At 35.4% G+C, this 23899-nt stretch overlaps 1 protein-coding gene across 1 annotated transcript in view; it reads left to right on the plus strand.

Moving 5' to 3' along the window:
* Positions 1-4450: 4450 nt before the first annotated feature.
* Positions 4451-23899, plus strand: part of LOC110026947 (calmodulin-binding transcription activator 4-like) — a 63334-nt gene continuing 43885 nt past the window's right edge. Inside the window, exon 1 of the mRNA XM_020728180.1 lies at positions 4451-4650. Coding sequence (XP_020583839.1) covers positions 4638-4650 — 13 coding nt within the window. The 5' untranslated portion in view covers positions 4451-4637. The remainder of the gene's footprint in view (positions 4651-23899) is intronic.

A 23899-nucleotide genomic window follows, 5' to 3' on the forward strand; every position in this document is an offset into this window, starting at 1 on the left:
TTTTTTTTTTTCCAATAATACAAGGGATCACTAAAGGATTCCTAATATTTAGGCATTTGTCTTTTATCCACAGGGATATCATCATTAAATGAGGGGACAAGTATTGAAAAATCTATTTAATGAATAAGGAAAAAAACAAATTAATAATTTCATCATTGTCTCAACTTTACAATTACTACATGAGATGTTTTTATTAGCTTCTGATATTAATGTCGGTTTTTTTCATATGCAAATATCAGCATCGGATTTTTTGCTATTATGGAGCGAATAATAAATTTTGATAGTTGCAGTGGATTTTGTGTCTGATTTGCATCCAAAAAAATTAATAGGAAAAAAGTGCTCTGAAAATGATGAAACTTCAATTGGAGTTGCGGCAGATTTAGTGTCGGATTTATGTCCAACAATGCGACACAAAAACTTTACTTGTCAACGTTGAACTGAGTTTGATGGAAATTAGACGGAAATCCGACGCAAATGACCTAGTATACCCATCCAGCAACGTCTAAGTTTCATTTATTATCTCCACGTCTCTCCCAGTCTCCCCTTTTGAGTAAAGCCCTGGCAAGCTTCCTCCCTCCCCTTTCCCTCTCCCATTTCCCTCTCTCTTTCGGTTTCACTCAAAACCATCGCTTTCCCGAACAAAACTTCATGATATAGTTGTCATTAGAGCTAGCTTGGAAGGTAAGAATCGGATTGAGCTTACAAAGGCCATTGAAACTCTCGTATTTCTCATCCATCCGCTCCGCTCCGATCAGAAAGCATTGAAGAAGGTAAGTGTATTCAGGTTAGTATTTTCATTTATTTGTGGTATACATGCAAAAATTAAAGTTTATGTGTTAGGCATGTATATACATAAGAATTGAGTGATATGTATGAAATGCATGGGTAATGTGGTATGAATGAAAAATCAAAGTTTTGGTGTTAGGTATGTATATACATACGAGTTAAGTGGTATGTATGCAAGAATTGAAGTTTAGGTGTTGGTGTGTATATACATAAGAATTGAGTGATATGTATGAAATGCATACATAGGTAATGTGGTATGTATATAAAAATTGAAGTTCTAGTGTTAGATATGAATATACAAAAGAGTTCAGTGGTATGTATAAAAAAATTGAAATTTATGTGTTATGTGTATATTTAAAAGTTGTACGACAACATGTGTCTGCTCAACCCATATGTGCTAATTCGAGCCAGATGGAATCAAACCCTAGGCCGAGAGAATTTACGCTGAAGTTGCCGATCAACAAGCGACCATTTGTCCGCGGGTGTTAGGTGTATGTATACATGAGAATTGATTATTATGTATGAAAATCTTCGTAAAAAAAAAGAAGTTTAGGTGTTTGCATGTGTGCTTGGTAAGTGTCTATCGCGTAATGTATGAATTCTTTTATAAGTATCCTTTTATGCGATACAAATTCATTTTTAGCTGGTGTTTGCTTATCGCATGACACCTCAGGTCCCCGGGCAGGCGTAATTCCTCGCATAGGTAGCTTGTTTTACCGGTACTTTCTGTTTGTGTGTGTCATGTTGCAAGCAATATCCTTGCATTCATTTGCATGATGTGTGTTTCGCCCTCTTGGGCTCCCATTGTGATTGTTTCGTACTTCAGTTGAACAATCACGATATAGGCTTTTTGTATGTTTGCATGCTTTCTCATTCGCTTTTACGACTTGTACTGCTCGTTAGAGAAGTGACCCTGTGTCGGTCGCAATGTCTTAACGAGCATTGCTTGTTGGGTTGATTCCGATGAGTAATGTGAGTTAAGGCATCAGACTTGACACGAGTATGACTGTGCTAAGGATCCAAGGATTCTAACGTGTGTTATATGTGTCACGGACCCGCATTGCAGACCCTCTATTTTTAAAGTATAAAAATGGATATTTTCACTATTATTGTGTTATCCGTCTACTTTTAAAATTATATAAGTTTGCAATATGTAATGCCACTTTTTTTTTAAAAAATGTCATCTCTTTCCTGTAATGTGTTTTATATCCCTTTGATATTTAGGACAGAACTGGTGTGGCGACTCCGTCAAAATATGCATTTGTCTTTTATCCACAGGGATATCATCATTAAATGAGGGGACAAGTATTGAAAAATCTATTTAATGAATAAGGAAAAAAACAAATTAATAATTTCATCATTGTCTCAACTTTACAATTACTACATGAGATGTTTTTATTAGCTTCTGATATTAATGTCGGTTTTTTTCATATGCAAATATCAGCATCGGATTTTTTGCTATTATGGAGCGAATAATAAATTTTGATAGTTGCAGTGGATTTTGTGTCTGATTTGCATCCAAAAAAATTAATAGGAAAAAAGTGCTCTGAAAATGATGAAACTTCAATTGGAGTTGCGGCAGATTTAGTGTCGGATTTATGTCCAACAATGCGACACAAAAACTTTACTTGTCAACGTTGAACTGAGTTTGATGGAAATTAGACGGAAATCCGACGCAAATGACCTAGTATACCCATCCAGCAACGTCTAAGTTTCATTTATTCTCTCCACGTCTCTCCCAGTCTCCCCTTTTGAGTAAAGCCCTGGCAAGCTTCCTCCCTCCCCTTTCCCCCTCCCATTTCCCTCTCTCTTTCGGTTTCGCTCAAAACCATCGCTTTCCCGAACAAAACTTCATGATATAGTTGTCATTAGAGCTAGCTTGGAAGGTAAGAATCGGATTGAGCTTACAAAGGCCATTGAAACTCTCGTATTTCTCATCCATCCGCTCCGCTCCGATCAGAAAGCATTGAAGAAGGTAAGTGTATTCAGATTAGTATTTTCATTTATTTGTGGTATACATGCAAAAATTAAAGTTTATGTGTTAGGCATGTATATACATAAGAATTGAGTGATATGTATGAAATGCATGGGTAATGTGGTATGAATGAAAAATCAAAGTTTTGGTGTTAGGTATGTATATACATACGAGTTGTGGTATGTATGCAAAAATTGAAGTTTATGTGTTGGTGTGTATATAAATAAGAATTGAGTGATATGTATGAAATGCATGGGTAATGTGGTATGAATGAAAAATCAAAGTTTTGGTGTTAGGTATGTATATACATACGAGTTGTGGTATGTATGCAAAAATTGAAGTTTATGTGTTGGTGTGTATATAAATAAGAATTGAGTGATATGTATGAAATGCATACATAGGTAATGTGGTATGTATATAAAAAGTGAAGTTCTAGTGTTAGATATGAATATACAAAAGAGTTCAGTGGTATGTATAAAAAAATTGAAATTTATGTGTTATGTGTATATTTAAAAGTTGTACGGCAACATGTGTCTGCTCAACCCATATGTGCTAATTCGAGCCAGATGGAATCAAACCCTAGGCCGAGAGAATTTACGCTGAAGTTGCCGATCAACAAGCGACCATTTGTCCGCGGGTGTTAGGTGTATGTATACATGAGAATTGATTATTATGTATGAAAATCTTCGTAAAAAAAAAGAAGTTTAGGTGTTTGTATGTGTGCTTGGTAAGTGTCTATCGCGTAATGTGTGAATTCTTTTATAAGTATCCTTTTATGCGATACAAATTCATTTTTAGCTGGTGTTTGCTTATCGCATGACACCTCAGGTCCCCGGGCAGGCGTAATTCCTCGCATAGGTAGCTTGTTTTACCGGTACTTTCTGTTTGTGTGTGTCATGTTGCAAGCAATATCCTTGCATTCATTTGCATGATGTGTGTTTCGCCCTCTTGGGCTCCCGTTGTGATTGTTTCGTACTTCAGTTGAACAATCACGATATAGGCTTTTTGTATGTTTGCATGCTTTCTCATTCGCTTTTACGACTTGTACTGCTCGTTAGAGAAGTGACCCTGTGTCGGTCGCAATGTCTTAACGAGCATTGCTTGTTGGGTTGATTCCGATGAGTAATGTGAGTTAAGGCATCAGAGGAAGAAGCTTCCCCTCGTGCTTCTCCAACTCTACCGACTCAGTTATCTTTTTATATACATGATTCTTTAATGCATCTAAGATGTTAAAAGACTCCACAACCTATAGGAAGAAGCTTCCCCTCGTGCTTCTCCAACTCTACTGACTCAGTCATCTTTTTATATACGTGATTCTTTAATGCATCTAGGATGTTAAAAGACTCCACAACCTAAAATGAGTGTAATATTTTTCATAATGTAATAAAATTTCCTCCCGGAATTCTTAATTTATAGACACCGACATCCTTAACATAATAACTTGTTTATTTTTTAGTTTGTAAAAAAAATATTATATTTGTAGGAATTATTTATGTATTTGAATACATAAAATATATGTTCCAAACACTCATGCCTGCAAAAAAAAAAAAAAAAAAAAAAAAAAAAAAAAAAAAAAAAAAAAAAAAAAAAAAAAACTTTTGTTTAATTATTTTATTTATTTGAAAAAATATTAGTTTCTTTATATATAAAAAGCCACCCCACCATGTACAGTGTTTAGACCAGTCGGTCTTCCCCTGCGGGCGTGGCTGAAATCGTCCAACCGCGGGCTTTTCACTCGACTCCTCTCCTCTCTACCCCCTGTAACCTCCATTTTTCTTTGCTTGTCAAGTTTGGTGCAATTAAAACCAACATAAACCTTGAAACCAAGCGGAAGCGGATCGGCTGTCGGGATCAGAGTCGACTCTTTAGATCAAGCATGGTGATTTCAGGTAGAACCACAAAATAATCGTTCTTCTTTTATCCAACCGATGTTTCAGTGTGTTTGTTTACTTGGAATCACTCATCTTCATCATCAACAGGATGAGTATCTTGACATCATGAAAAGTTTAAAGGTTTTTAAACAATATTTATATCTGCTGCTCTACTTTGTCTGCTCCATGGATGCTTTTTATAGGGTAAAGCCGGTTATTCAGCAACACACTTATCTGCAGTTCTGCAGTGATTCGTTGTTCTGTTTTGTTGTAGGGTAAGTGATTGGAAAGTTTTTGTAGAATCTGAGCTTATTGAGTTCAGCTAATAGGGTGGTTTATTCTAATGATGGCACTAAGCTTTTTATTTATCAGGTTCAAGGGTTTTTTTCAATGATTTGGCCGTGCGGCTTTACCATTCTAGCGATCATCTAAGTAACACAAGATTGACTATATTGAAATTCTTAAATATACTATTTATCTATTGACATCTATTGTCTTGACATGCAGAGCATCTAAGTTTGTTTTTACTTGCCTTTGGCAGCCACTTAGCATAGTTGTGGAGAAGAACAATTAGACTTTTTATAATACATGTCCTTGTTCCTATGAATTGACTCTTTTTTTTATTTTAAAGCACGAACTATGCTAAAGATGGAAACATGCAAAGTTAATAATTTGCGCTTGCATTTTGTACATTGGTGCACACTTTTTTCACATTGAATCTCAAATAGGTTATTTCTGTTAAAAGAAAAACAGAAAATCACAGAAGATCACTATAAACATCTCAATACATGAGGCTAATAGAATGGAGCTAAAAGCTCATGGAGGAGTGAATTGAGTGTGTTTTTGCTTAAAGCTGCAAACTAGCCTGCCCAATTACTATTTTAGTTGTAGTAAGGTGGCATTGGTGATGTAATAACTGTTAAACATAATAGTAGTAATAATAATAAATTGTAATTAATAGGTCAATTTGAATATAAGTGAAGGATTGCACATTTGCAAAAGTATTCTAAAGATTAAAGTGAGTAATTAGTAGGGCTGTAAGTGTTTGGTTCGTTCGAAATCGGCTCGTGTTCGAAGTCAGTTCGTGTTCGAAATAACTCGTGAACAATTTGTTTGTGTTTGTCTCGAAAATTTTATTCATGTTCGTGTTCGGCTCGAAATTGACTCGTTAGAATATAAAGTTATTATAATAATTTATTTTTTAAAATAAAAATAAAATAATGAATTTTCTAAAAAAACTGTTTGTTTTAATAACTTAATTCCAAACAAATTTTAAGAATAAATTTCATGAGACAAGATTAACTAAAAAAATTTCTAGAAAAAATTTCATACAAAATTTTACACAAAGAATATTAATACTTTTTTTACAAAATTTTACAAAATACAAACAACTTCATTACAAATTTTACAATTTACAAATTAAACAAAAATATAAAAAATACAAATAAAATCTCAAATAAAAATTAAAATATAAAAAATAATTATACAAAATTTTATAGAAAAATAATTACATTTATTTTTTAATATGCATACACTTATGACTTTCATCAACTCAAAATTTTTTTTAAAAACATCCTCTTATGGCCGCGAGCTAGGGTTCTTTTCTGAGATTAATGTAATTCTTTGGAGGCTTCTTGGGCTAGATTGAGTTCTTCATTGCATAATTGAGTATAAAGGTCTTCATGGCATATAGGATGAAGATTTGTCTAGATTGTTTGTCTTGAATGCATGGTGGCTAGATTAAGAAGTTCATTCATAAACCCATAGCTTTGGTGTGGACTTCAAAAACCCTTCTTCATCATCTGCTTGAGATTGTGAGATAATTATAGCGGACTCCATTTGGCTTGACAATGCTTGATATCCACCTGAAATATATCACATTATTCAACAACGAGATAAAAGACACTAAATCAAAGAAAACTATTCAGAGTAACTGTCTGAAATTCACTTAAATTTTCAACTCTTACCAAACGAAACTGTCTGAGGAAAAAAAGTCCATCATCAAACTTTGAAAGATATTCTTCTATCTTGTTGAAAGTAGTAACTGCAGTGTTCATGAACCAAGAGATGTATCAGGGCTTCAACAAATGAAAAAAGTTATTATAAATCAGAACAAAAATCAGAGTTGGCAACTCACCAACTTCTTGATTGAGATCACCCTTTGAAGCCAAGTTTCGATATGAAGCACCATTGAAGGAGTCAGTGAAAGCAAGCAGTGCCTCTACAAACTTCTTCTTTTTTGGATCCTACAATAATTTTCCACGAAACATATCAGCTGCTCAGGAAAGCTATTCAGAGCTGAGAAAGCTATTCAATTGTTCTCCCTTTTAATGGTGCTTATTATCGTAGCATGTTGTAGAGGGATAACCAAAACAACTTTATGCAAAACTCTTCACAAATATACCTTAATCATCAGCATTCAGATCTTCTCCAGCAACGACAGACTCTTCACAAATAAATATTTTTTTTATGCAAAACTCAAAAACATATCAAACAAATTTAAAAAAAAGAAGAAGAAATTGTTGTCTCATCACAAAACAACTAGTGGTGTTATCAGATCAAATATTTTCATTTTTGAAAAAAAAAAACATATATATATATTAGTTAATCTTTAAAGTGAACCAAATAGGGAAGAACAAGCCTAAACCGCAATATAAAGCAAATGGGGCACCAGAAATAACCACTTTAAACCCCTCAATAGAGTGCACCAAACCACCAACACCAGCAAAAACCAATCACTCTTATTCAACTAAACCTTCAAACTTAGACTGCCATTCCAACGAGTGTGAAGATGCCTAAATTTCTGCAGGATCAAAATTTCAAAACATTGAAACACCATACCGTGAATAACAAATCAAAACCCATAGTATCCATAGAACCATGAGAGAAGAGATTCATAAAGAAGAAAAGCAGAAATGAAAACCGAAATCTGAAGTCTAGTAGGTTGGAATGCAGATAATGTAAAAGAGTTTGAAAAACTTAATGCCCAAAAACACAGGCATAATATGGGGCAGCCGACAAATGATTTCAGACCACATCAAAACTCGTAAAGGAATATCATTTATGTACTAAAAATTAGCCAACAATATGTAACAATTGGATACATTCAAATATAATCAGAGTTTAGGATGAATAAGCCATAAAATTTTACAATTGGATACATTCAAATATAATCCAAACAGTATTTATACACTTCCGCAGTGTGAAAATATCACAATTGGCAAGATGAAAGCTTAATTAGCCATATGAAAGCCTTCATATTGTGAAAATATCACAAGTTAGCACAATAAGTTCATTCCTTAAGCTTACTGTTCATCACTTTCAAAGAGCTCCTAGCAGCTGCCAACTGCATATTTTTAGAGAACATGAAAAGAAAAAAAAAAAACAACACTCCGACAAAAATATTGGATACTCATTGAGTGTAGCATCATTTCCTCCCTCCCCTCAATTTACTCTGGTAAAGTCACTTCAAGTTGTTCCTCTTCCATTACATTTTGCTGGTAGGAAAAATATATAAATATCAGTTTTAAGATGAAAATGTACATATACTATAGAAGCAAATTCTTAAGAGAAATTATCATAAGTGTTTTCAAACGACTCGTGGAAGATCTAATCCAACTAGACGAACATATTAATGCATTCACTGTCTTTGTCGAGAGTGAACTTCTGTAATCATTTTGAACTTTTCTACCAGTATTAAATGCAGATTCTGAAGTAACTATTGTTATTGGAATCGATAATATATCCCTATCCATTTTCGATAAACAAAGATACTTGATACTGTTCAACTTCCACCACTCATCAAAATATTCATTATTGCCAAAAAAAGACCATTCTCGAGATAGACTTGTAAATTTGATTTTGATGGTTGAATAAACCAGATGAAACAACAAAATCAGTAAATACAAACATGCAATCAAAACTTTGTGAATTGACTAAATCAATACCACTTCTGACTCTGTACTTTGTAAATTAAGATTGACATTTTCGTTGATATTATGAGCTTCTGGTTTAGGGTTTGCAAATGATTGTTGGATGATTCCGATTGTGAAAGATTTAATTCGGACATATTTGCATTTGCACACTAACTGAAATCAAAATTACAAAATTAATAGTACTTATACATGCAAACATTACCATATATTTACTTCGCAACATTACCATACCAAATATATACATGTGTACATATTGACACAATGCAATAAATAATAAAATTTCCTAAAAATAGATTATTGCTAACCTGAAGCTTGGTCACATGAGTCAAAATGATATAAAAAAAAATAGATGATATAAATAGATGAGTCAAAATGATTATTGCTAACCTGAAACTCCGCTAAAAATGGATTATTGCTAACCTGAAGCTTACAATGGATATGTGTAAATATAGAAAAATAAGAGCAGATTCATTCTTTAGCTAGTAAACAACATATAGTTGTTTTGAAAACTCTCCTTTCATCTAGAAAAGCTAATGTGCTGGATTTGGCTCATACTAATAATTTTTCTATGGATGTTATGAGCCTTGGTAGCACTTAGTAAAGTTTGCGACTAAATGGTCCCCTACAAAATAGTCAACAGATCATTTTAGCACTTTTCACAAATGATATCCATTGTGTTACAATTTTAAAAACTAAATCAACTAAATTTATATAGCTTACAGTACCATCTACTATATTCTCAATCCTTAAGAAAAATTTCAACCGTAGAGAAAACAAGTGAAATATAACATGTATAAAACATAAAAACTGCCATAACAGTTTATGATATAACTACAAATTCATCAATCATTTTCTTCAATTGACCTAGCCAGAAAATATATATAAATACAAACATAGCCAATTCCGCAGGTCACTAGGCTAATTTTTCAAAAGTGAAAAATGAAATGGGCAATTATTGGTTTATCACCCAAGTCTTTATTATTTATAAAACCAACCCCAAAGCATTTCTATTTACAATAACATCATTTCATTCTGATTTAGTTTATCATGTGCTTCTCACATGGTATTAACATGAGATGCTATTGTACTTGTACATGTTAAATGAAAAAGAAATAGAAATGACCATGCCTTTATGACACAAAGTAGAAAAAAAATGAAAATAATTGTGACTTTATGATACAAAATAATAAAAGATTTTGACGGTGCTCTAAAGATGACTTCCAAAAGTAAAAATGAAACGAAAAGAAAAATATTTATTGAAAATGAAAATATAATTGAAAAGATTATTAAATAAATAATTTTATAAAAATAAAAAAGGGTAAGTCTACTTTACGATCAACATATTTTTTTGAACATTCGTATTAGGCATTTGCATAAAGATTTAGTACATAATAAAGTAGTAATTATTTACCAAGTGCTTAAACTCAACTTATTTTTTAACTGCTATTTTCAAAAATAAGTTTTTGATAGATTGATATGGCTGATAAGATATGATTAATTTACAGGAGGCGAGACAACGTTGGTGATGATAGGTAGCAGTCTATTTGTTACTATGTTTTATCCCTTTTACTATTTTACTTGTTCTGCTCTCATGGATTGGATGATCTTATGAGTTTATTAGAGGATTGCTTACATGTGTATTGTGGATTTAGTGGCAATTTTTTATATGAATGATATTGTGGACTAATGTTAATATTTAGAAATGTCTTTCATCGTTCGATTGCTCGTAGGTGATGGCATGGATGTTTCACGTTCAAGCATAAGTATATGATAATTGCATGTGACGATGAGGAGGATTGCATTTTGAAGTTATGAACAAAACTTAGATAAATTTGAAAAAAAAAGGATTTTGATTTATATAATTTGATACATCCAATGAAACTGAGTCAAGTCCTTTTTCTACTTTATTAATGCTAATTTGTGTAGATGGATGAATTTAGAATTCTTTTTCTTTTTAAATTTTTTTCCCTTATGTCTATATTTACTTAAAATTCTTAATAATAAAGGTCATATTGTCATAGTTGTTAGAATGTGAAGATAAAATTTCTAACCTAATATAATTTTTCTTCAATTATTCTCTACCTAACTGCTATAGATTTACTATACACCATACTCTACCTAACATTTACATTATGGTACCTGTTATTCTCTACCTAATAAATTCAAGTTTGCTACCTACCACCTCCAAGTATTGTATAAAGAGATGTTTTGAAGCCTCCCTGAAAAAAAAGAAAAAAGAATAAGAGGGAAGGAGAGAAGAATGGTTTATGATTTCATTCTTAAAAATGAGAAGCCCTTATAGTTAAGGAGAGAAGAGTGGAAGAAGCTCTTGCATTCACGAAGGGATAATGATAACAACAGCCACAATGATGTTTCTTCATTATGTTCATCAATTATTTTTACAGCAAGTGATTACATCCTCTCATACACATTGATATAGAGGAAGTGTTATTTCTATCCTTATCTTTTTATGTATGAAAAATTCTTTGATGGGATTTTTTAAAAAGCGTAGTAGAAATATTTATTTCTATGTGACAATGGACGTAGGCAAATATCATTGATACATGTAAACTTGTGTGTTTTGTGATAGTGATTTTTTGAGTTTTTTTCGTCTCTATTTGATTTTGCTCGATGTTTATCACCATCATAACATCTAGTATTAGAGCTTTTGGTTAAGCTACATAAAAATTTAAGCAATGTGAGATGCAATGGTCAAAATTGACAAACTTGATGATTAAGATTTTTGATGGTTACATGATGCAAATAGAATATTATATTTATTGAAGAAAGCTTCATCAACCTTAGAAGGATTAATAGCTTTTTACTATTGATTAAGATAAGTAGGGTTGATCTATATACACACCCTAAGTCTATTTTGTCTGTCCCTGTCCAATAATGTTTCCTTAAATGTTCCCAATGGCATAAATCATAGTAGGCATGATAAACTAATTATCAAATATGTTTGTAAAGCACTCTGCTATTAACAAGATATATGTTATGTGTAAGTTTTTTAATCTTCTAAATTAGTACAGAGCCTCTGTTACTGTACACATTAATGGGTTTAACTTGGTCACAAGATTAGTTGAGCTATGTAGAAGTCGACACTGATAACAGAGTTAGTGCTTTATATAGTTTCATCACTTCCGAGAAGTTATTATTTTAAAATAAAAATAATTATCAAGATATTGGTTGATTTAATCATGAATAAGAGCCAACAATATATCATAGTATGAATAAATTTTAATATTATTTGGGTGGATATCGGCATTGTGGAAAATTGATACATTTGATGAAAGACCGCCAAAAAAAAAAGAATAAAGACAAAAATAAAAAAAATATGAACACTGCTACAGAAGAAATGCAAGATGCATCGATCCTTAGTGTTAATGGTCCAGTAGAGTCAATTGCATTATTCCATTTTTTTCATAAGGAACTAACGTTAAATCACTTTGCATGCAATTATGGAAATATTTTTACTGATGATGATCCCTTAGATATTATGTGCAATACTTAGACCATAAATGGATTCACATGGAAGTTGAGTAAGTTTAGATATATTTATGGCTTAAGAAAAAAACAAATTTAATAGGATAACTTGCAACAGAAGGTTGTAATGTCACAGCAATGCTAACACTTAGTAGTTCACTAATAGAACTACAGTGATCGCACGAGGAATAAAGATCGGTATACTCTATCACCATAAAAAATACTTGAATGGTGGGAGCTATAACATGTTTGACTATAAAGACCAATATATAGCTTAAAAGATTAGGCCGCGTAAGTGAGACGGGCCTAAAGTTTTTTCTTTTTCAACCTGAATTTTTAGATTTAAAATCTATTGAAGCTAGCTTTTGGGAAGAGTTTATTTTATAAAAGCAAAGTTGGGTCAATTTCTCAATAACTTGAAGAGAATTGAAACCAAATAGTTAGAATTGGTTCCATGGGTATGTGGGGACCATCCCCCACCCATATTTAGGCCGTTCGAAAAGACAATTTCACCATAAAGTTATGGATTTATTTTATTAAAATTAAATCTAATGTGTTTAATAATTTTGTAAGATAAGAAAGTTAAAAATGAAACTGGTGCAAAAGTTAAATGTTTATACTCGGACAATAGTGGAGAGTATGATAGCCTTGATTTAAGAATTTATTGTACTGCCAATGTGATTCATATGGAGAGAAAAGTCTCTTGAAGTACTCAATGGAATGAAGTTATTGAAAGAATAATAGGACTTTGAATTACAAGGCTAGAAGCAAGTAAGTACTTATGTAGGACTATCACATATTTTTGGATGAATGTAATAATTACAATAAGATTTCTAGTCAATTGTGACCCATATGTGGCTATGAAGTTTGACCTCCATGCTGAAGCTGGATTGGAAAGTAAGTATTTCTTTTCTACATATAAAAGTTTTGTTTTGCCCTTCTTATGTGCATATAGATAATAATTTAAGAGACGAATTTGATCAAAAAATACAAAAATGTTACTTTGTTAGCTATGGTACTGATCACTTTCGCTAAATATATTGGGATGCTAATAATAATTAAGTAATATTGGGAAAATTGTTGCTTTTAAGTAAACTGAAATATACGAAAATAGGTGAAGCTTGATTAAAGAAGAAAACCTCTAGCATAGATTGGGTATTGAGGCATTTTCGTTTGTGAAGCGATACATAAATCTTGAGTCGGTGTGAGACATAAGCCTCTGTTTGAAAATTGCACAAGTCAAAATAAATTGGTAAAGTAATACATTAGCATCATAACTTATATATATATATATATATATTATATTATAGGAGCTGCTCTAGGGAGACCTATGAAATTGGATACAACTACCTTCAATCTAACCAGACTTTCGGTTGCAAGAATTCTTGTTGAAAGGGATATCACCTCCTCTGATGTGGATGAAATATGGCTTGGTACTATGGCGTGGTACACCCCACAATGGGTATTGACAGCCAATTATAGCAGAACAATGACCCTACTATTGCAATCACTGTAAATTGTTTGGGCACACCCCTGCCAAATGCTTCAGGCTTCACCCACATTTGAGATTGGCAGGTCCTAACAACATCATTCATGTGGAGGAAAATATTACATACACAAAATTGATGAACGGGAATTTGACTCATAATGCTATTCACCAACCAGACCAGTAGCTTCCGCTTACTGTTGTTGAAACAACTCTTCCTCATATTACAAATACTACGAATTTTGCCTTGGAACCACCTATTGCGAGAGAAGAGAGTACTCAAGTTATGGAGGAGTGTCATATGGAGGAGTGTCAGGATCAAGGTGTGTTGCAGGTTGAGTCAGATCAGCAGTTTACCTCTATCGAAGATCCACCTATCGTTCACACGGGATTACCTCTGGCAGATGATTGACAGGTTTATAAATCTAAGAAGAAGAAAAAAAGAATGCCTGATATCAGTAACTTTTAGGATGACTGTATCATTATTTCATATCATAGTTTCAGATGGAAGCCCACATCTCAGTATGTTGCTGGACTCCCACCTAGATTCAGGGGAAGGGGAAGTGGTATATCCACCGACTACACCCACCATGATTAGGAGTTATTTTTTGTTGTTTTATTTTTGGGGAATACATTTGTAATCCCTATGAGTGAGCTCTTTATATTCACTCACTAAAAACTTTGTATCCTCTCTTTTTATCAATGAATTTTTTTTCCTTTATATATATATATATAATATTAAAAATGGCGTCGGTGGCGATCTGCTCTGCTAGGATTTTGCCCGATGGCGAAACCCTAGTTTGATTCGACTTTCAATCCATCCTCTCGTGCTCGAAGATGAAGTTCTCGTATTTGAAGACGACTACGAAGGACTTTGCGCTCGTCAATCTCCTTCGCAATCGTCTTCTTCTCTTTCACGCCCAACGATGACGAAGGGCTTTGGCGTCTTCCTGCTGCGGTTTCGTGTCCGTCGAGCTGCGGTTAGTAGGATTGCTGCGGTTTTGCCTCTGCCTCGTCGAGTTGCGACTTCGTCCCTGCGCATTCGTCATTGCAGTTTCCTGTCTTCCGAGCAGTTTCGCCCCGCCCTCTTTGGCTTGTCCTTTTTGCCCTCTGCCCGACTAGCAGGGCTTCTTCTTGCCGTGATGGAGCTTCCTTCTTCTTCGGTTGAATTTGGCAAAATCTCCTTTGCCTACGTGGTGGGTAATCCTCAGGGGGAGACGATTGTTGTTTTCCCCTTAGGTTAAAGAGTTTAGTAAGCCAAGAAACTCCCAAATCTCCCAAATATTTCCACACTTCAATTGGGATATTAAAAATGCATACATGTGACTGCCCCTTTATTAAAAATGCAAACAGGAAAAGTGGGAAGACAACTCTTTTTCCCTGAGCAGAAATTTCAACAATGATTGTCAAATTCAAGTTTGCTCTTATTGGAAAATTTCAGTGGGGACACCCACCTATGGAAGTTATCAGGAAAAGTTTTGACGACCTCAAATTAATAGGAAAGTAAAAAGTGGGCTCATGGATGGGAGACATGTTTTGATTCAGTTAACCGTGCCTGAAAACTACACTCAGATTTTCTCAAAAAAGATGGATGGGAGACATGTTTTGATTCAGTTAACCGTGGACTCAAGTGGTCTCTTGGTTTTGACCCCAATCATTAACTTTCTACTGTACTGGTATAGTTTAGTCTTCCTGGTCTCAAGCTGCACTTTTTTTATCATCAGGTTTTTTACTTTATTAGTGTCATCTTATGAAGCAAGATCTACCCACTTTCAACCTTATGAAACCTTCTGCGGCCAAAATACTTATGGAAAGAGATATTACTTTGCCTGATGTTACAGAAGTCTGGTTGGGCACAATGCATAATGGATATTAGCAACAAATCGTTATAGAGCATAGATCTCCTTATTGTTCTCATTGTAAGATGTTTGGGCATACCCTTGATAAATGCTATAAGCTTCATTCTAATTCGAAATCTAAAGATCAAGTGAATAAGGATGAATCTAAGGATATATCTGTTCAACATGGAGAAAAAACTACAACAGTACATGATTTGGTGTCTCATTCTATTGCATCTGTGGACCCTCCTCCTAAAAATACTGTTTCTGCGATCGATGAGAAGCTGGATGGCCCTGCTGAGCAACCTACACTTTCAAACGCTATTGAAATAATAATGAAAAACCTCTACCTACACGGACTGTTGATCAGGAGAACCTTGTAGCTCCCTATCTTCGGGAAGTATTAGGGGGTAGATGCGACAACTCTTACCTCACATACACTTGTGGGCATAACTGTTGGCAATCTTTTTACTGCAGTACTACCACCTCATTCGAATGAGCAACAATCTTCAGATGAGGAATGACTGGTCTACACTTCCAGGAGGAAGAAGAATAATTGAGATCTACTTAGAGCTAAAGAATCTAATGGATGATACTTTGGTTACTTCGGATAATGTTACACACCTCACCAATCTGTTAGCTGGTTTCTTTCCGAGAACTCGAGATAGAGACAGAATTAAAGTGGGTCGACCTGGTTGATCTTATATGTACCATCTACTTTTGGGTTTTAAGTTTCTTTTCTTTTCTTTTTATGTGTGTTGTACCGTATGGGTTGGGTGCCTATTTGGGTTCACTCATACAACCTATTTTTACCCTTTTCTCTTCAATAAATTTGCCTTGGGCTTTTTAATATATATATATATATATAAGAAAGACATTAACACTGTAGCCTAGTAAAAAGTAATAAATTGTAAATATCTAAGTAAGATGAGTTTAACATAGTAGACTTCTCTTACTTTTCCTGTCCAACCACATAACAACATTAATAGATCTAAATAATAAAATAATAAATAATCAAAAGTAGAAGTAGTAGGCCACAACAACTACAAAAGAAGTAGCCGACAACAGTGGCAATAGCAGGAGCAACAAACGGTGGTGGTTGCAATATAAGAAACAAGAGGTTGTAGCAGAAGAAGCAGGCGGCGGCGGCATCGACGATAGAAGCAACATGCAGCGATGTTGGGATGCTTGACTAGGGTGAGGGGAAATCTTGCACATGAGGGCGCTCTTTAGTTTCATATTCACACTATCTAATACTAGACAAAAAAAGCATAAGTGTGAGAGGCACACATCTCAGTGGGATTGAGGCAAGATGCACCTCAACCATTTTGAGGCGTACGCTTCACCTTGTTTCGAAGCATTTTTCTTTGAAGTTGTACTGAGGTGGATCTCAAGGCACGCCTCATATTGCACAGTTTTAAACAATGACACACAATAAGCTGAATTAGAGGAGGCATTTAATTTTGATAAAAAAACATTAGACTAGAAAATTTTTAAAGCTAGTCTCAATGCACTTTTTTGTTATAGAAAAGGACATCATAAAGAATTCTAAAGCTCATTAGTTGTCATCCTCTATACTATTTGTATTTATTGATGCAGAAAAATCTGACTGCTATGAAGTGCTGTACTTTTTTAATATCTCTTCTATATGAGAGCTAAGAATGATAGAAGAGATGGATTCTTTTTGGAAAGAACATCTGAACATCGACTATACTACGTTAAAAAAAGGAAAGTTTTGCAAAATAAGTAGATCTATAACTTCAAAAAGAGTAGAATCATAGCAAAAAGGCATAAGGCGAGGTTGATAATGAAAGATTTTAGACAAAAATATGTATTGATTTCATTAAAAATTTCTCTCATGTGGTTAAACCAACTATACAATTACTTCTGAGCATGATTTGAAAACTTGCTTTGACACTTCTGCCTCAAGGTGTGCCTCAATATGAGGCATATAAAAAATACCTTGAGACTTATGCCTCATTATCCCCTGTGAGGCTTACGTTTTTTTTGTTTTAATCAAAGTCATATGTTGTGAGGCTTTATACCTTAAGGCGATTGAGGCATTTGCCTCAAGCAATTTTTTAGAGTGCTTTAAACTATGTTTGAATGCATGTATCTTCACCATTGTTAAAACATGCGTTTGAGCTTGTTCAACCTTAATTGAACATGATAAGATCCAATCATATCCCAAACTTCTAAAGAGAAAGCAATCTCAAATAAGATGTGCCTTATGTCTTCCTCCTTCATTTTGCAATTATGACATCGTGACATCTTGAGGCCAATTTCAAACCTTTAAGCTTAAGAATATCATCCATTGGTATTAAAGAATTGAGATAACACCAAAGAAAAAAGGATATAGAGGGAGATAATGATTTATGCCAAATCAATTTTCTCCATAACCAATCACGATGTGAATGTAAATTGTCATAAATGAGTTTGCAAACCGATTGAGAATTGCTTCTTTTTCACATGAGGAGATCCTTTCGAGTAGGAGTAAGAGGAATAGTAAGAATATGCTTTGCATTTTGTTCCCCCACCATAGAACACAACTTAGGGTAATCCCAACCATCTTAAGAAAAGAAATCAGAGACCAATAAGGAATTAGGATGAGGAGAGTGAGTATAGTCAGAGTTATGTGAAAAGCCCCAATTATCATTCCAGAAGGAAATATTCCCATCGCCAATGTCCCAAAAGATGAAATCGTTTGCTGTGTCTTTAGCATTAACCACAACCTTCCAAATACGAGAATCTCCCACCTTCCGCAAAACCAAGGAAGAGTGAGTTTGAGCACAGTATTTTTGATGCAGAAACAAAGCCCAAAGAGAGGAACCCAATCTGAATTTATACCATAGTTTGCAAAGGTTAACTTCAACAATATGTTTTAATGCCTTAAAACCAAAGCCACCAGCCTTTTTAGGCTTACAAACGTTATGCCAAGTACTCCAAATTTTCTTAGCACCATTCCCCACCTAAAGAAATTTATTAAATAACATCTCCATCATAATAATAGCACTTATCTTGGGGTTGAACACTTGCAAAGCATAAAGTGAAATACTTTGAAAAACACTAGAAAACAAAGAGATTCTTCCTCCAGTGGAAATGAAAACATTTCTCCAATCATTAATTTTACGTTTGATTTTATCAATCACATCATCCATATGTATCTGTTTCCTCCTCCCCCTTATTAAATTTACCCCAAGATATTTAAGAGGAAGAGAGACATGATGAAAATCAGTAAATGTAACACCCCATTGAATAAGATGTTGCTTAACCTGCTTGCCAAAAAACATCTGACACTTGTCACTATTAAAGCGAAGGCCAGAGCAGTTCTGAAAATCCTGTAAAAGCCCCATCACTTGTTTTATAGCAAGTTTAGATGCATTAGAAAAAATAATAACGTCATCAACATAAGCAAGGTGGGAGACCGTCATTGCTTTATGAGAAAACTGAGCATAAGGATGTGAAAACTGAAAATGGTTAAGCAACCTGGAAAAATAGTTAAAAGCTAGAATAAAAATGATAGGAGAAAGGGGGTCTCCCTGTTTAATGCCACGAGAAGCATTGAAAAATCTATAAGAGTTTCCATTAACTAAGATAGAGTAAAAGTTGTTAGCAAGCCATCTTTTAATCAAAGAGCAAAAGCCTGTATTGAAACCTCTAGCTTTCAGAACGTTGATAATGAAATCCGAATTTATGATGTCGAAGACTTTCTTGATATCTAATTTGATAACCAGATTGCCACCCCTGCATTTTTTATCCAGATCCTGTAATATTTCCTGTGCCAAAAGAATATTATCAGAAATATCTCGACCTTTAATGAAGGCCGACTGATGAGGGGAAATAAGGGAAGGGAGGTGAGGTTGGAGACGAGCCACAATCAATTTACTAATAATTTTAGAAACAACAGAGGTTAGAGAGATGGGCCGAAAGTCCTTCCAATGTGATTTTGCATTACACTTAGGGATGAGAACAATCAAAGCAGCAGAGAAGTATTTCCCAGGATCAACCCCTGAAAGAAACTCTGAATATCAAGCACTACGTCATGCTTAATAATGTTCCAACAGAAAATATAAAAAGTGGAGGTGAAACCATCTGGACCAGGAGTCTTCTGAGAGCTAATATCTTTGAGAGCAGTAAAAATTTCCAACTCAGTAGGGGGTTCGAACAAAGAGAGGGTGGAGACCATGTCTCTTTGATTCTCAAAAAAATCAGTAATAATATCCTTAATAGGTAGAGTATCAACATAAAAAGAAGAGAAATAGTCAGCCGCATTGGAACCAATCTGGTTAGTATCAGTGAGAACAGAGCCGTCTTCAGTGACAATCTTTATAATGGTATTTATATTACGACAATGCTTGATAATAGCGTGAAAATACTTGGTGTTTCTATCCTCATCTTGAAATGGTTGTCACAAGCTTTCTGTCTAAGGAAATCCTCCTCAATTGAGATTTCCTCTAATAGGTTGTGATGAACATCAACTAATTTGGACACAAGATCAGGAGTGTCAATCAACTGTACTTCTAAAGAATCAACCTCTTGTTGGACCTTCAAACCCTAGAGTGAACATTGCCGAAAGTATCAATGTTCCATCTCTTTAAATGAGAAACAACATTTTTATGGAGTTGCCATAAAATGAGCCACGGTTACCACTCCATCTAGAAACCCAAGTTTGCTTAATCAAGTCAATAAAAGTAGGGTGAGAAACCCAAACATTAAGAAATTTGAAATGATAGCGAAAATGTTTGAAATGAAAAGCTAAGCCGAGCAATATAGGATTATGATCCGATGCAGCATGATTTAGATGTTTGACATGTATAATATTATAGTAACCCAAAAACTCTGAGTTTCCCAAAAATCTGTCCAAGCGTTGCATGAGAAAACCCCGCTGCTAAGTATAAGGACCAGAAAAACCTAAATCATAAAGGCCAGCATCCTCAATATGTTCACAAAATCGATTTATAAGACTTGTGTCAACCTTATCACCACCCCATCTCTCAGAAGGTGACATAATCATATTTAAATCACCTCAAACGAACCAATTATTAGTAATAACAACACCCATATGAGTAAGTTGTTGTCAAAGAAAGAGTTTATCCCTTAAATGAGAGCTGACGTAAATAAATGTAGCCCAACCTGAAAAATTCTCATATTGATACTGAATAAGAACATATTGTATATTATCATCAATGATTTTAAGAGTGATATTCTTCTGCCAAAAATGTCAAATTTTGTTATTGACATTACAAAAATGCAAATAAACTTCTTGATGATGTTATCTTTATGTATCGAAACAAGAGGTTTCAAAAGAACAAAAATACCAGGTTTATGGACCCTACATAAATGCTTTAAACGATTAAAAGAGTGAGGGTCCGCTATTCCTCTAATGTTCCACACAAAAACATTAAACATTTTGGCCCATGACACCCTCCCACCTAGACACCCTCCCCGCCTAGCAAGCCTAGAGGGAAGGTGCAAGTGCTCACCTTCCGAATGATAAGAGAAATCAATATTGTTTGTTTGTATCATATTTGGAAGCTCAGATTTCCTTCTCCTTTTTTTCCTACTATATCTCTGAATTTGCCATTCAGATTCTAAAACAGAGGCGGCTAAAGATGATGGATCCTGTTGTAATGAATTAGACACAGAAGTAGAGAGGTGGGTGATAGCGTGTTTATTGGGGCTTTCTTGCTTAAGCTAGGGAGTTCACTTTACTTCTTATATATATGGGGGGGGGGGGGGGGGGGGGGCTCGGTTTCAACTACGGGTGTAACAGAGGGTTTCACATTATCAACATTTCTAATAGGCCCCTCCTCAGCTGCAGAAAGAGGCACATTGGTTGCCTCCAAACAGGTAGCAACCATATCTGCATGACTCATGCAAACATCAGTAGACTGCGCAACAGGTTCAGAGAAAATAGTAGGTATAACCGATTTCTGCTCAACATAAGCAACATGACCAGCAGGAAGCTTCCTTAGGTTGGGTGCAAGTGAAAACAATGATCAGAATCATGACCAAACATGCTACAATGCAAACAGTAATGAGGATGCTTTTCAAGCAAAACCGACCGCCAATAACCAGTATGACTAGAGTCAATCCAAGTCTCTTCCGGAGGAGGTAAGATAACATTCCTTTATATTAAAATTCTAGCGATTGAGGGTCTTGTTAAATTAAAGGTAGGGGCATCAAGCATTAGAGGCTTACCATACATGACAACAATAAAAAACAGTATTTCGTGATTGAACAAATGCACATTGAGACCTGGAAGTCTAAGCCAGATAGGAATAATAGGAAGCCTGATTTTAGGGTTAAAATCGGTAGTCCATTTAAGGAACTTCATCCAAACATCACCAAAATGAATAGTTCTACGGTAAAAAATCATAGCATAATCATCTTCGTTAGAGAGCTGTATCAGAATATGTCGGCTATCCAAAGCCCTAATCTTCCAGCCCCCCGATAACTTTAGAAGTTCAACTTCATAAAAAAAATCGTATTTTGGAAGTCCATAAAGGAATTTACCAACTAGACGAAAGCGACAAGCAGAGGCGAGAATAGAGTTTTCAGAATCGGAGAGAAAGAGCGCATATTTCCCCCCCTTACGACCCTGAGATTTAATGAAACTGTATTCACCACCAAGAACAAATGATTCGTGAAAGGAGGATGGGAAAACAAACTTCGGAGGAGACCCAGGGGAACGCCAGGGGACCGCGGTGCCCCGGACGTCCGTCTTAGCCATACCCGAAAAGATAAGTCGGGAGAAGAAACTAAGTGCGAGAGGGAGGCCAAAAACCAAAAAACTAGAAATATCTCACCAGGGAGAGGCCGTCGAGAAAGAGCGAGCACCATCAGCATCCTCGAATCACCACGAGATCGCCCTTAGCTCCAAACCCTAGCAGAGCACTCGCGCCGTCCATCACCAGTCCACTTATATATATATATATATATGATGGCATCGGTAGCTGGCTCTGCTAGGGTTTTGCTTGATGGCGATTCCTGGTGTTGAAACTATCGACTTCACTCCATTTTTCTGTCGTCTCCCACGACGATGACTTCGCATCATCGGTTTCGTCAGGGTTACTCACACGTCGCCCTGCCAGTCGACGACGCCCTTTCGCACGCCCCCAGGCCATCTCGCCAGCCCGACATAGGGCTGTGTTCGGCTCGTTCGTTAAGAAACGAACACGAGCTTATTTCAAACAAACTAAATTTTAAACGAACCGAACACGAACACAAGCTTTGTTCGTTCGTGTTCGGTTCGTTTACACCCCTAGCCCGACGATGTATGTCTGCCCGCCTTACCCGAAGACGATGACGTCTGTCTGCTCGCACGTAGTCTCCCAAGTGACGACGCCCCTGTTTGCTCGCATTATCCTCTCCTGCTAGACCACGACGGTTTCGTCTTGCAGTTTGACCCCTTCGAAAGGCGACGCTTGTCTGCTCGCATTTGCCGCTGTCTGCTCGCATTCACTTGCAGATTGACGCGGCTCGCCATGCCGCTCCAGAATCTTACCGTGGTCATCTTCTGGTGGCGATAGCCTCGACGCTTCGTTCCTATGCCACTATCCTTGCCGGCGACATTCCTAATTCTACTCGTGTCCCTCTTTCAGGTTCAGAGCCTGGTTTTGGTATCAGTAAGTCCTGCAATGTTTCACAATCCTTCCATGAGGCTCTTGAAGTGGTGGTAATCACACTTTCATTAAAAAGCTTGGTAAAAAAAAATGAGAAACCAGTTCTTTTTATCTCTGAGGTTGAAACCAATACTCTTGCGTATTCTTGGCGTTTTGCTCTAGTGGGGAAATTGTTTTTTGATCATCCTAAACTTGAGATCATTCGGAAAGATTTTTATGCTATGAAGATATCGTGTAGTTGAAATATTGACTTACTTGACGACCGACATATACTTATTCAGTTATCTCACGATACAGATTACACTTGTATTTTTTCTTGAAAAGTAATCAAGATTGACAACCGTTTTATGAAAATTCTGAATTGGACTGTCGACTTTGATCCAAAAGCGGAGTCCCCTATCCTTCCTGTTTGGATAAAATTTTTGGGGTTAAAATTACACCTGTTCAATTTGAAAATTCTCTACTCTTTAGAAACTGCTTACGGTAAGTCTCTCAAGGTTGATAATCCCACGTTTGCTGTCACCATACCCTCTGTGGTTTTTGTGTTACTTGAGAAAGATATCACTCAATCAGCGCCGGATGAAGTATGGACTGGATCCACTCACAACAGGTATTGGCAAAATGTTGAGATAGAACCACACCCTCCTTATTGCTCTCGTTGTAGTGTGCTTGACCACAATTCTACTATTTGCTATCGCTTGCATCCTCATCTAAGACTGGATATTGCTAAAGATCAACAACCTGTTCAAAAATCTATTTATACTGAATTGGGGGTGGACGTCTTGCCACCTGCCATCCCTGCTGAGAAGGTGCAACCACATGTATTTCTGCTCATCTGACTAACGCTGTTCCTGATGGGAAATTTTTCTACGACCCTCCTATTCAAACCTTTGTTGT

This window comes from Phalaenopsis equestris, unplaced genomic scaffold (assembly GCF_001263595.1).
Source record: "Phalaenopsis equestris unplaced genomic scaffold, ASM126359v1 Scaffold000405, whole genome shotgun sequence".
In the NCBI taxonomy this organism is placed as follows: domain Eukaryota; kingdom Viridiplantae; phylum Streptophyta; class Magnoliopsida; order Asparagales; family Orchidaceae; genus Phalaenopsis; species Phalaenopsis equestris.